At 43.3% G+C, this 13,966-nt stretch overlaps 1 protein-coding gene across 1 annotated transcript; it reads right to left on the bottom strand.

Moving 5' to 3' along the window:
* Positions 1 to 13,031: 13,031 nt before the first annotated feature.
* DIRAS3 (DIRAS family GTPase 3) lies at positions 13,032 to 13,724 on the bottom strand. Its single transcript, XM_028102393.1, has one exon. The coding sequence runs from the start codon at positions 13,722 to 13,724 to the stop codon at positions 13,032 to 13,034; it is 693 nt and encodes a 230-aa protein (XP_027958194.1).
* Positions 13,725 to 13,966: the final 242 nt, after the last annotated feature.

Below are 13,966 nucleotides of genomic sequence, written 5' to 3'. Positions count from 1 at the left end.
TTTTCTTTTCCTTTTACTCTCTTTTCCAGTGCTCTGCTGGAGGTGTTAATGAAAAGTGAGTTGGTCAAATCCCTGCTCATCAGGAGGAGACAGAAAAAGGATAAAAATTCAGGGTCATCAGGCCCCAAATAATCAGGATCGCTTATGCTGAAGCTGATTTAACAATAAGGCGTCTGAAACGTCAGGCCTTTTCCCATTTCTTTAGTTTTCTCCAAGCTGCATCCCTTTCTGTCAGGCCATGAACTTGATGACGTAAGCCCTCATCTCTACTCCCACAACATAAACAGTTACTTACCTAATCCCCCGTCCACTGCGCAAACCTGGTTTCAAGAAAGAGCTGTCCTGATCTAATACATAATCCAAGTCAAAATATTTGAAATCCAATTTGATACTGTGGTCTGGCATAATCAACCTAATTCAAGGCTAGATGCTTACAAGCTGATGCAAAATGTGCCATCCATTGGTAGAACTTTTGCCCAGGGCTGGTAGATATGCAAATTGGTGCAGTCTTTCCAGAAAACAATTTAGAAATACAGATCCAGAACCTGAAGAATGGTAATACCTCCTTAACGTAATGTCATTCTTAGGAATTTTACTCGGATCCCTCGTGACGAGGACTAAGGTTAACGTATGAAATGGTGCCCTATAGCAATAGTTGCAACTACAAAAACAAAACAGGAACCAAAGAAAATAGCCAACGATAGCAAATTACTTAAATTACATTATATTTCGGTCAACCAAATATGTGGTTGTTTAAAGAAATGTTTAAAAATTTGTGTGTGGTGGAGCCATCGGTTAAGCGGCTGCTTCGGCTCAGGTCCTGATCTAGGGGATAGAGATGGAGCCCCACCTCGGGCGCCCTGCTCAGCGGGGAGCCTGCTTCTCCCTCTCCCTCTGCTGCTCCCCCTGCTTGTGCTCTCTCGCTCACACTGTCTCTTTCTCTCAAGTAAATAAATAAAATCTTTTGTGTGTGTGTGTGTATAAATAAAATCTGTAAAAAAAATAAAATTTTTAAAAACAAAAAACAAAATTTGTGTGTATGTGCACACATACATGTATATACATCCAACTACATATATATCTACATGCGTATACATATACATACATACATATCCTCATGAAATATTTTTTGCTTTAGAAAAAACATTTATTTTTCATAACAGATGTTATTTGTGTGAGTACCCCATAGGTTTATTATTCTTATTTTACATTAATAAATACATCTTTTAAATTTTTTAAAGTTTTGACTCAACACCATAAATACCAATACATATATCCCACATAAACAAAACCTTTTAGGGATCCTCAACAATTTTTAGCTTTGTAAAGAGGTCCCGCTCTTAAAAGTGTGAGAACTACTGCTCTAGCCTAATGGAACCACCCACAGTATCCCAAAGTTTCATGCCTTCTCTTTCTCCTTCAGGTTTCTTTCCAATGACTCTGGCAGGAACACCTTTCCCCTGCTCCCCTTTGCCTACCTAATATGTTTGCATATTTCAGTACCCAGCAAGAGAGTCCCCCCCTCAGGGAAAGACTCCCTTCAGCTCCCCGGAGCAGCTACAGGACTTTTCCTGAAGGCCTCTTCTATGACAAGCATAGGGATAATTTCTTTACCTTTATTTTCTCTTCCTCTGAGTTAGGCTCAGGCAGGGACAGGAAGGGCCAGGGAAGGAGAAAGATACAATCAGCTCCAGTCTAGAGTTAAGGAAAGTTAGGCTCAGAGAGATTTACTAACTACTCAGGTCACACAGCTAGTGACTGGCATGGTTGATCTGAATCCACTCTCCTCCCTCCATCAGTGGTTGTCATACTTGAGTGTGTCTACTGCTATACTGGTAAACGTTCAACAGCCGGCTCTCCAGAGAGACCAAGCGCTGATGTATAGTGTTTGGCAATTTTTGTGGTGTAAATACTCCCATGGTGGCCATTTTCAAGCTACCATGAAGACATCACTGCATGCGGAGCTGGTGCAGATGTGCAATAGCACATAACATAGAGCATTTCCACCATGAGACATAATCATATAGAACATTTCCACCATGAGATATAATCAACAGAAAACACTCAAGAACACAGATAATAGTACAATGTAGTAACACGATTAAGAATTATAGTGATGATCTTGAGTATTCTGGCTTTGAGTACTATGTTAAATATAATTAGACAGTATGTTTAATTGTGGTTCTACATACTCTAATTTTTAACAATGGCTGTGTTGAGCAACCAGCTCACAAAATTTCTCAATATTTAACAATTGGCTCTTGTACCTCAGAATTAACTATTCTGCATTTGAAGATTTCAGATGTTCCAAAACTAGTGGTTCTAGCTCTGTGGGGTGAGGCCCAGACGTTTGCGGTTTTACCGAGTCCCCGAGATATCATCAAGCACAGAGAGAGTCATTTGTACATTATTTCCTTCATCCAAGTACTCAGCCTACATTTATGAAGGGTCTGTGTTGTGCCAGGCACTGTTGCAAGATGCCTGGAAGATAATACTGAATAAAACAAAACAAACCTTCTGCTCTCGAGGAGTTGCTGTCCAAGTGGAGGACATAGTACATGAATACGGAAGCAAAGGTTCTACGCTAGACTTGTAGACAGCAATAACTCTGTGCGGAAAATAAAACATGGCAAGGAACAGAAAGTGACGCAAAGGTCTGAGGCAAGAGCAAGCTGGGTGGGCTGCTGCTGAGTGGAGCATGAAAGAGAGAGAGAGAGTGAGAGAAAGGGGATGGGATCCAGAAAAACGCAGGGCTGAGCGGGGAGGGCGGCAAGGTTATGGGGTGGGGCCACGAGGTTCTGCTCCCATGCCCTGCACTCGCACAGGCCCTTACCGCAGGCCTTGGGGTTTAGTGGGCTGTCTTCTGAGTGTTTGGCTAATTGCCCGCATTCTGACCAGACTGCATGCTCCCTTTAGAGCAGGGACAGAGTCTGTTTTCCAGAGCCTGGCACAGAGTCTCATACATCATACAAACTTCATAAATATTTGTGCTAGAGCAAACATAATAGCAACAAACCAGGCCTTATCTGGCTCAGCTCAGACCAGCCCAGATCCCCGGGATTGCAAAGCGTAAGCGCCAAGAATGCAGGCTTTGGCATCAGGTGGGTTTGGGTTTGAGTCCAACTCTTGGACACATAAGTGAGTTAACTGCTATCCAGTTTCCTCTTCTGTAGGAGTACTAGTATGCGCTTCAAAGGATGGAATCACACGCAATCATGTTTTTGGTCCTGTACTTAACAAAGTGTCCTGTCTGTGTTATCCAAAAAGCTCCCCTGCCACACGTGGTCCCCTCATCCTGGGTTATTTCTTTTCATAGCATTTATCACTGCCTGAGGTTATATTATATAATATCTATGTATTTGTTCATTGTCCCCTTCCCCCACCCTCCACCCCACTAGAATGTATGTTCCATGTGGGCAAGAGCTCAATCTGTTGCATTCATTTCTCTATCCTCAGCACCTAAACAAGTTCTTGGATCTAGTAGGCCCCCACTAAATATTTGACAGATGGATGTATGGATGGATGGATGGATGGGGATGGATGGAGAGCCCAATATATATATTGGTTATTAATAACTTCATGGTGTTTTTTTCAAATACCTCCCTTTGGATTAGGGCTCCATTGGGTGGCTCACTTTACTCCAGGATCTAGAACCTTCTTGCCAAGGCCTCCTCAAATTCCTGACCTGTCTTCATGTAGCAATTCCAAGTCCCTTTGATGACACCATCCTTCTCCACTATGTTCTGGGGAGGTAAGAAGTTTACTTGGGAACTTCCTTTCTAATTCTCCTGGGAAATTGGTCTGTTACTAGGATCTGATACCCCAGGAAAATTTTCTGCTCAGTTCTGATGAAGCCAACCACAAAATGACAAGTTTCTGGCAACAATGGAACAACTGCCTTTCCAAGCATATGTTTAGTTTTTATTTTTGATCAGCACAGAAAAGTCAGTTTCTTATTCTGACTTAAGTCCCACCTTCAGATTTGTTTGACCTGTGCTCTTCCTTGGGAAAGTAAACTTGGCAAGTAGAACATGGAGCTCTGCTCTTGGTTATGGTGGTTAGGAGATCAGGACTTTTGGAACTGGGCAAATCTGGGCTTGAATCTTAGTTCTGCCCCTTACTAGCTCTGTGCCTTGGGAAGATGCTTAACCTTTCCGAGGCTCAACGTTCTCTGTAAAATGTGACTTCCTTCATTAACATGTATTTATTCAGCACCCAGTAAGTTCCAGGCATTGTGCTAGACTTTAGGATACATCAGTGAGCAAAAGCCACACATGACTTCATGCTCATCATCTTATACTCTAACTGCTTGGAAAACCATTAAAAAATAATAATGCAAAGTGAAATGACAGGGTGTGGTGGGAACTTACAATGGAGATATAACCCAGTCTGGACAATCGGGGAAGGTTTACCTGAGGCAGTAGGGTTAAACTGAGTTAGGCAAAGAAGAGATGTGAGTGAGTGGGTTTCAAGGAAGAGGAAAAGTTTCAGGCCTGTTATTGAGCTATGGTTTCGGGCTAGAGGTGAAGATTCTGTTTTCATAAGAGTTTTGGTGAGACTCTTGGAATAGCCATGCCACTTTGGGGATCAGGTGACGAAAGTGCATAGAGTTTGAGACAAGGCAGTTATCCCCACTTCTTCATGAAGCCCTGACATTCTCCAGCGTTGGGAACAGCATCCTGGGAACTTGGCTTTGGACCTTGCTATTGGGGGGTTGAGCAGCTCTGGAAGAACATGGCAGACGCCAAGTAGGACTGACCGGTTTGTGCATGGTTATAACCCAAGGAGGCTCTCAGAAATTCTTGGTGGGAGTATGGGTGGTGAGTGTGGTAATTACCAAATGAGGGCAAGAGAAGGATCTTCTATATAAAGTGTTTGTTCATGAGTTTCAGAGAATCAAAGGAGTAACACATATCTCCAGGACAGTCAGAAACAGGAGCAAAAAGTCTAGCACTCAAGTATTTGATAATGAATTGGTCATGTAGAATATGTTAATACTTTTATATCATTGAAATGAAAGCATTTTAAAATATTAACTCATGTAATATGTATAACAACAATGTAAGTGAGTCTATTCATTTTCTACTGCTGTGTAGCAAATGATCACAAACATAGCAGCTTAAAATAATACATATCTATTATTTCACAGTTTCTGTGGGTCGGGAGTCCAGGCACAGCATAACTGGGTCCTCTACTCAGAGTCTTAACCAGGCTGCAATCAGGTGTCAGCTGGTTGCATTCTCATTTGGAGAGTCATCTGGGGAAGAATCTGTTTCTAAGGTCATTCAGGTTGTTGGCAGAATTCATCTCTTATCTGTATCACCGTGGGCCCCAGGTTTTTGCTGGCTGTTGGCTGGAGACTGTCCTCAGATCCTACAGGTCCTATAGGACACCCACACTTCTGGAGGCTACTCCCAGCTCCTAGCCTTGTGGGCTTCAACATGGCTCCTTACTTCACTGAGCTCACTCAAAAGCTCCAGCCCGGTCTGTCAAGATACAGTCTTATGATGTGTTACGTAATTACAACAATGACATCCCATTACCTTTGTCATATTCTACTGGTTAGGAGCAAGTCACAGACCCCTTTCTCTGACCCCACTCAAGAAGAGGGGATTCTACAAAACTGTAAACACAATGAGGTGGGAATCACTAGGCCTCACTTTAGGCATATGCATATCAACACCGAGGGAAGAGCTATAATTATCCTCATTTTGCTAATGAGGAAACAAAGACACTTGGCCAAATTCACATGATTAGTAGGCAGGAGAGTCTGAGTTCAAATTCAGAAGGTCTGACCCCAGAGTCCATGCTCTTGACCATGAGGCTCTGCCACCACACTTAGTGGAGGGTCCAGTATGGATTCCTCCTTTCATAAACTTCAGCAATTTTTTTTTTTTACCCTGGATTGTTGCCATCTTCCATCTTTAAACAATAATCCTAATTATCCCAATCTGTGTTACATTTGCAGTTTCAAACACACTTCACATAGCCCGGTGATGTGAAGAGGCTACTTGTATTGTCATTTTCCAGGTAAAGAAACTGGGGTTAGAAAGGATAAATCGCAACACTTCCATAAAATAGAAGTGGGCTCAATCAAGAGCTTCTGTACTTTTTTATTCCCCTAGATGATAATGAAGGCATCACAATATTTCTGAATAGTAAGGAACTTTCCATATTCTCTAGCCTGAGGTCTCTAACTGGTGGCTGGCAGGCCTGACATAATTCGACCCAAATAAAATCTTTTATGAACAATTTCTAATTGGTTGCCAATATTTAAGAATTGTTAGATTCCCAATAAAATCAGCAAAATTTTATAACACTGGGTCCACCTTTCCCAAAAGAACTGAGTAACGTCAGTTTCCTCTAGACTGGGCATAATCTTCCTCTATGCCGCCACTTAGATTCCCTACCTGCTGGCTGTGGACCTTGAGTCTGAGATCCTCTCATTTTAAGGATGAGAAAAACCTACAGTCCACTGATGTTTTCAGAGCCTGCCGGCTAGCTAAGAATAACAGAGCTGATGTCGAAGTTAGCACCATAAAGACCAGCAGGACGGGAGGCATTTTCACTCGGGTGGGCATTTTCAAGCAACAATTCCAAACATGTGACCAGCTGCCTTGTCCTCAAATAGCCCAGGCCCATTGCACTACTTAATTCCCATTTCAATTCCACTGGGAACAAATACATTTCACAATGTTCAGCTCTGGGTCACAGAGAGAAGAAAACACACCAATAGAGGACTGCAGATAGAGGATTGCAATTATCAGTAATTTCTCTCCGAATCTCTTTTTCTCTCTCACTCTGTACTAATGATTACCTTTACAAAGAGGTTGCAGGCCCTTTCAGAGCAAAAGGAGTAAACAGGACATGCATTAATGTGGCAGGCTAGTTACCTCCCACACCTGAGGATGGAGCTTTCAGAAATGGAATTTTTTAAATGTGTTTCTCCTACAAATATCAGGCAAACATAATCTCCAAGAGTCCAGCAGCGGTAGGTGTTGGGTAGAGAGACATTTGCATTAACCATGGAGGAAAGGCCTAGGAGAGGTAGAGAGAGAAGGTAGCATCAGTCCACTTCAACGAAGAAACTGAGGACTTACCGTGTGCCAGGCTGTGTGCGCTGGGCTTTCACAGGTGTTCCTTGATTACATTCACACAACTCACAAGGTTGGGAGCAGCAAAAAAGCAAAGAAGGAAAGACACAGGGTGAAACCCGTATTTGTTGATTCTGGGTCCATCTTAGGGTGACATATTGGGTGGATCTGGGAGAGAATCCCAGCTCCAGTGACCTCAGCATGTGACTTTAGGTTACTTATTTAATGTCTCTGAGCTTCCTCTATTCCTTGTCTGTTAAATGCGATACGTTAGAAGTACAATACATTTGTAGTTATTTTCTTTTAATTAGACCAGGGGGTTCCTTGCTGGGATTACTTTAATGTAATTTAATTGTATGTTTAACTTTAAATATTTAACTTTAATGTAATTTAAAATACATTAATGTACTTTAATGTTGAATAAAATTGAAAGAGCCCTGGGGTTGGTGTCAGAAAATTTGGATTCTAGCCCCCACTCTGTTCTTTCCTGCGGGGACTCATGAGGAAATTAACTTTTTTTCCCCCCAATAATTAGAAAAGCAATGTAAATACATGGTAATCTAATTCACACTGCATTAAAGGTTATAAAGTGAAAAGTGGCCATTCTGGTCCTCAAAGCCAATGCCAATTATCAATCACTTCAATATCCTTCTATTCTATTATATATATATAACCACACAGACACATACATACGCTAACCCTCAAATGAGAGCAAATTTAAAATAAATCTTGGAGATAATATGTATTGGTCCATATAAACCTCATTATTTTAGTATAGCTGAACCCATATTGAACGTCATTGAGGTAATTTCCAATCTTTTGTTAATACTAGCAAAAGCTAATATTTATCAATTGCTTATAATGTGCCAGGCCCTATTCTAAGTGCTTTATGTGTATTAACTCATTTAATACAATCACCCTGGGTAGTAATATCACCCCCATTTTACATTTGATGAGAACAATGCCTTTAGAACATCAGTACTTCCTCTACAAACAGTAAGTGGCAGAAATGAAATTCACACCCGGGTAGACTGCACAAGGCTGTAACATACATCTTTGTCCACATAGTTTTGTGCACATTTGTCAGACCATCTGGCAAGTGGTGGCCCTGGAAAAAAGCAGCAATGCAATCAAACTGCATTTTTCAAAGGTCACTCTGATAGCAGGGTGGAGAATGCACCCATCTTACCCCACCAGTCATGGACTGCTTTGCATTTTTATCTTCTTCGCCATCTCCTGTGTTGGATTAGGAGCTTCTTGAAGGCAGGGACTCTGTACCCAGGGTGCAGCACACGGCCAGCATATTGCCAACTCTTAATAACATTTGTGAATGGTCACTGAAAAATAGGGGAGACTTCAGTGGGAGTGGCCTTTGGTATTTGGGCTGGATTTTGAAGGATGGGTAAAATTTTGGTAGGCAGAAAATGGAAGAAAAAGTACCTTGTGTGAAGAAAGAGCAAAGGAACAACTATCTAGGACGTTTGGTGGGCAGCAAATCATCCAGGCTGGTTGGGAAAAGGGCACGTGGCTGTGATGTGCCCACAGAGGATACTGGGAAGGATATTTGGAAGCAGAAAGAGAATTCTAGTGCTATTCAGAGTCTGTGAGATCCTTTCCAGGCCACATTTTTTCACCTGGAGGACAAAATAGATGATGTCTATGAAAACACCACCATAGACCCATAATACTAGTGTTAAATAGTTAAATGTATTGGATCTCAGTTTACAAGATTGTGTTATCCCCACACCAGGTTTCTTTCTTCCACTTTCTGCTTGTCGGTGTCAAATGAATGGCAGGGTTGTCAGTAACCTGGTATCCCAGTAGCCTGGGAAAACATCCTGTCAAGGCAGTGGGCATATTTTCAGTTTTCATTTATTTTAATCCTCACCAACTCACTGAAATCACAGTCTGATTTATTTTTCCAAGCTCCGGGCCCCTGGGCCCGGGGTTTATAAATGTAGCTGATAGATGTACTATTCAAATTAATTTATATGCAAATACATCTCAGTGGATTTTGCTACATTTCTGTTAATCTTGAATTTCACAAAGTTACTTAGACATCTGACAACACATATTATTGTATATATATGCTAACATTTTTCGACACTTGATTGTTGATCCTGGCTATGTATGTAATCAAATTCAAATTGGAAATTCATTCTAATGATAATACTATATGTTGGCTAATTGAATTCAAATTGAAAAAAAAAAGAAATTAGTTCTGATAGCCACTCTGAACATATATCAGCACTGCCTACTCAGAACATAATGTAGGATATAAAGATGAGCTACAAATACAATTTTAAATATTCTGGTAGCCACATTTTTTTAAAAGATTTATTTATTTTAGAGTGAGAGAGCACGAGCTTGGGGGGAGGGAAGTGCAGAGGGGGAGGGAGTCTTAAGCAGACTCCGTGCTGAGCGTGGAGCCTGATCTCACAACCCTGAGATCTCTACCTGAGTCAAAACCAAGATCAGACACTTAACTAACTCTGCCACCCAGATACCCCTCTGGTAGCCACATTTAAGGAAGTAGAAAGAGGGGTGCCTGGATGGCTCAGTCAGTAAAAAACATGACCCTTGTTCTCACGGTTGTTAGTTCAAGCCCTATTTTGGGTGTGGCGATTACTTAAAAATAAAATTTAAAAAGTAGAAAGAAACACCAAATTAATTTAAATAATATATTTGATTTAACCCACCCTATCTAAAATATTATCACTTCAACGTGTAATAAATATTAAAAAATATGAGCTAGCCTACATTCATTCATTCTGTAGTTAAGTCCAGAGTGTATTTTATACTTGCAATACATCTCACTTTGGACTAGCCACATTTCAAGTGCAGACATCACATAAAGCCAGAGACTACGATGTTGGATAGTGCAAAAATAGAAGCTATAGATTCTAGCTCCTTTGAATAACACTATTAGCTCAAAGAATGGTTAGAATGATTTATATCCTCCCTGCTCCTATCTAAGTAGTAATAAGTAAAGTTTCTCACTTAGGATTTTTTTGGGAGAGACCTAAGAGATCATTGTGTCCCTGACTTTTGATTATGGGCAAGGGAGCAGAGACTCATGAAGGTGGGGGTGTGCTGGGGGAGGACTAGACCGTTGACTTGCTCTGTTCCACACCACCTCATTCAGCCTCCCTGCTGACAGGTGGAGATGGAGGCTCAGCTCCCTGCCCAGGACCTGCCAACAGAACCCTGCACGAGGACTGAGAGCATGAACTCCCTGCTCAGCCCCATGGACATCACTCTGTCAGTGGGGAAAGGGTTGGGGGATCTGCTGCTCTAGGGTAGAAGATTAGCTCCCTGCACTGTCCTTGTGTCCAGCACCAGGAGGGGACATCAGGACACTACCATCTGCCTCTACAGGGCAGGGCACAGGGAGGTGGAAGACCAGCTCTCCCTGGGGTGTGGGGGGAGGAAGAAGAGCAGGGGTTTGGCTGATGGCATTTAATGTTTGGGTACATATTACCAAAAGGTTTTCTATTATTAAACCATTCTTTTCCTGGTGCTCTGGCTAGGGACATCGTGCCCCTTTTTGGTGCTTTTGGTCTGTGCCTGTTGGCAGCTCTAACCTGGAGCGTTCTGCAATGTCTTGTTCTGGATGGATGGGAGACAATAAGAAAACTCAAATCGCCATCATGCTGTTCCTCACATTCCCAGATTCCTAGGCAGGTCACTTCTTTTCACCTTTAAGTATTTTCCTTTGCTTATTATGTCCAGAATTATTGTAGTTGTAAGAAGTAGTACCTGGGAGGAAGTAGGGGGGCTACTCTAGCTTTGCTGGAATCAGAAATCTCCTAACTGCTAAATGTGAGCAACACTTTCTAATCCTGGCCTTATTCTATTTTTAAGAAATGTTTGCTATGATAGAGTACATTACATGCTTTTCCTTGAAACTCATTTCTCCTTCAGCATGTACTACTGCACATTGTGAATTTCCTCATTTGGTCACTTCTAAGTGTCCTTTGCAGTTTCCTCTAGGTCAGTAGCTTTCTAACTTGCTTGTGTTCCTCAGGATTCTGCCCTAAACCAATTTTTTTTTAAGATTTTTTTATTCATTTATTTGACAGAGAGAGAGAGAGAGAGAGGGAGCAAGAGCAGGAACGCAGGGGGAGTGAGAAAGGGAGAAGCAGACTCCCCGCTGAGGAGGGAGCCCGATGCGGGGCTCAATCCCAGGACCCTGGGATCATGACCTGAGCTGAAGGCAGACGTTTAATGACTGAGCCACCCAGGTGCCCCCCCAAATTTTTTTTAAAAACACAAAGTTATTCAATATTTGTTCAATAATAAATTTTTCATGGCAAAAAAGTCACCAAATTAAGAACCTCCTTCTCCCAATTAAAAAAAAAAAACACTCAAAAAGATATGTACAGGTATGTATTCCCTTACTCAAAAAATTATGTTCAAATATAAAATTAATCTTTTAAAAAAACTCCCTTAAGGAGGAATTTCTCAGATTTCACACTCCACCATTTCTCCCCTTACTTTCCATCCCCCTCCCCACTCCCCAGAGCTAGTATTTTTTTTTTAAGATTTCATTTATTTATTTGGCAGAGAGAGATACAGCGAGAGAGGGAACACAAGCAGGGGGAGTGGGAGAGGGAGAAGCAGGCTTCCCGGCGGAGCAGGGAGCCTGATGCGGTTCTCATCCTGGGATCATGACCTGAGCCAAAGACAGACGCTTAACGACTGAGCCACTAAGGAGCCCCAGATCTAGCATTTCTTTCTCTTTCTTTCTTTTTTTTTTTTTAAAGATTTTATCTACTCATTTGAGAGAGAGAGAGAAAGAGAGCCAGCACAAGCAGGGGAAGGGGCAGAGGCAGAGGGAGAAGCAGGCTCCACTCCACGCTGAGTGCAGAGCCCGATGCGGGGGCGGGGCTCGATCCTGAGACGTGGAGATCATGACCTCAGCCGAAGGCGGACCAAGGCAGACACTTAACCGACTGAGCCACCTAGGCACCCCCAGATCTAGCATTTCTTGAGAGAAGACTTTGAGGCCGCCAAAGGCTGAGGCTTGCTTTCCACCACCATCTCCAACACAGCAACAGAAGGAGTATCCTCTTCAGAGATGCCTGGAGTTCTTTCGGATGTCAGCCCACGAATGGTTATGGATAGAGACCAGCTCTGCTTCGCAGGGACCCCTTAACTGCACCCCTGCCCCCACTGGCTAATTTCAGGAGGGAATGAGTGTCCCTGTGTGAAGTTCTTATTAGAAACCTTACCCAGATGGGGCTGAAATTTTAATGCAATGCGTATTTTTGTTGTTGTCCAGTGAAAAAGAAATACAAAGCTGATTGCATGCAGGAAAAGCTTTATTGAGTCACAAAAACTGCTACACGGAATACCCAAATGTTTTTAAATGACTTCAAAAACAATCGGCACATATTTAGTAAGCAAGTTCCACTATTTTCTCTGCCCCCAGCCTCAATGCTCAGCTATAGATTATCCATTTATTTACCTTGCTTAACATATCTATCTAAAAGTCATCTGCCGGGTTTTGTTGCAAAAACACTTTTTTTTTTAAACAATTAAATACACAATGGCGACTTTATAGGACTTGGAGTGTTTTAAAATGACACGATAATCAGAGTTACAAGAAGAGCAGTGGCCTCTTTCAATTCATTTCAGCATTTCATTCTCCTTTTCAAGTATGAATCTCTAAAGTCTATACAAGAAGTCTCTAAATGCATAGCGCTCCTTTTTTCCCTGTCCTCCTCCTCGAGTGCTAGAGCTTTAACAATCTGAATTCTCTTGGATGGGAAAAAGGAAAGCTATCAACTTACAAGGGACATTTGCTGGCGTCTAGTTATTACCTAAACCGCGGCACAGAAGTCGTTCACGCACAGGTAACACATTACACTGGGACGGCTCCCTGTTTTCTGCACACTGAGGGGGAAGGAGGTCAGGATCCTAAGACCCCGGGGCTCACATGACGATGCACTTGCTAAGCAGCTTCTCCGCGGTCTTGGGTATCTGGGATTTCTTCTGGGGATGGCGAAGGCAGGTGGCAGGCTTCTTCTCCTGGTTCGGCAGTGTGCGAAATAGCTCCTGCACACTGCTATCCATCTTAGCGGAGGTCTCCAAGAAGGCGCAATGCCACTCCAAAGCGCAGGCGCAAGTGGCGCGGTCACTTACCGGCAACTCCCAGTGGCTTTCTTGGCATTCGTTGCCCACCAGCACGATAGGGTACTTCTGCAAGGTGTTGCCTTTGATTTTGCGGATCAGCTCATAGAAAGGCTTCAGCTCCTCCAGGGTTTGCTTCTTGGCGCCTGAGTAAACCAGGATGAAAGCAGGGCCCCTGGCAATGGCGAGGCGCTGCAAACCCGGGTAGCGGTGGCTGCCCGTGGTGTCGGTGCTGCGCAGCACCCCGACACCGTGCTTGGAGCTCAGCACCTGGCAGTCGGTATCTTCGATGGTCGGCAGGTACGCATCGCGGAAGTGGCCACGCACCCACTTCTGCACCCGCGCGCTCTTGCCCACACCAGCATCGCCAAGCACCACGACGCGGTAGTCTTTGCTCTTGCTCTGGGGCATGAGGGCAGGGACGATAAGCAGGGTGGGCAGAGGCCGCAGCCGCTGAATCAGCCATTTCTTAAAGCCAAAGCAGTTATTGCCCATTGCAGGGAATTGGCGTGGAGACGGGCGGGCAGGTTATTGGCACGGACCCGGGAGCAAAAGATTCTTAGGGAGAAAGAACCGGAGAGTGAGATGGGAGTTCGAACTTGGAAGGTTGTCCCTGTGTCTCCTTGTCTAGCTGTTCCCTGGGGACTCTCAGGAGGGTCTAGGCTCACTCCCCAAACCCACCTCCCTCCCTCCTCTGAAACAGAGCCAGGCTCAATGCCCACCCCAGGCGCCCATCA

Source organism: Eumetopias jubatus, unplaced genomic scaffold (assembly GCF_037043125.1).
Source record: "Eumetopias jubatus isolate StellerSeaLion01/CBP00866 unplaced genomic scaffold, mEumJub1_p1.0 scaffold_4, whole genome shotgun sequence".
Taxonomy (NCBI): Eukaryota; Metazoa; Chordata; class Mammalia; order Carnivora; family Otariidae; genus Eumetopias; species Eumetopias jubatus.
This window is presented reverse-complemented; position numbering and strand designations above follow the sequence as displayed.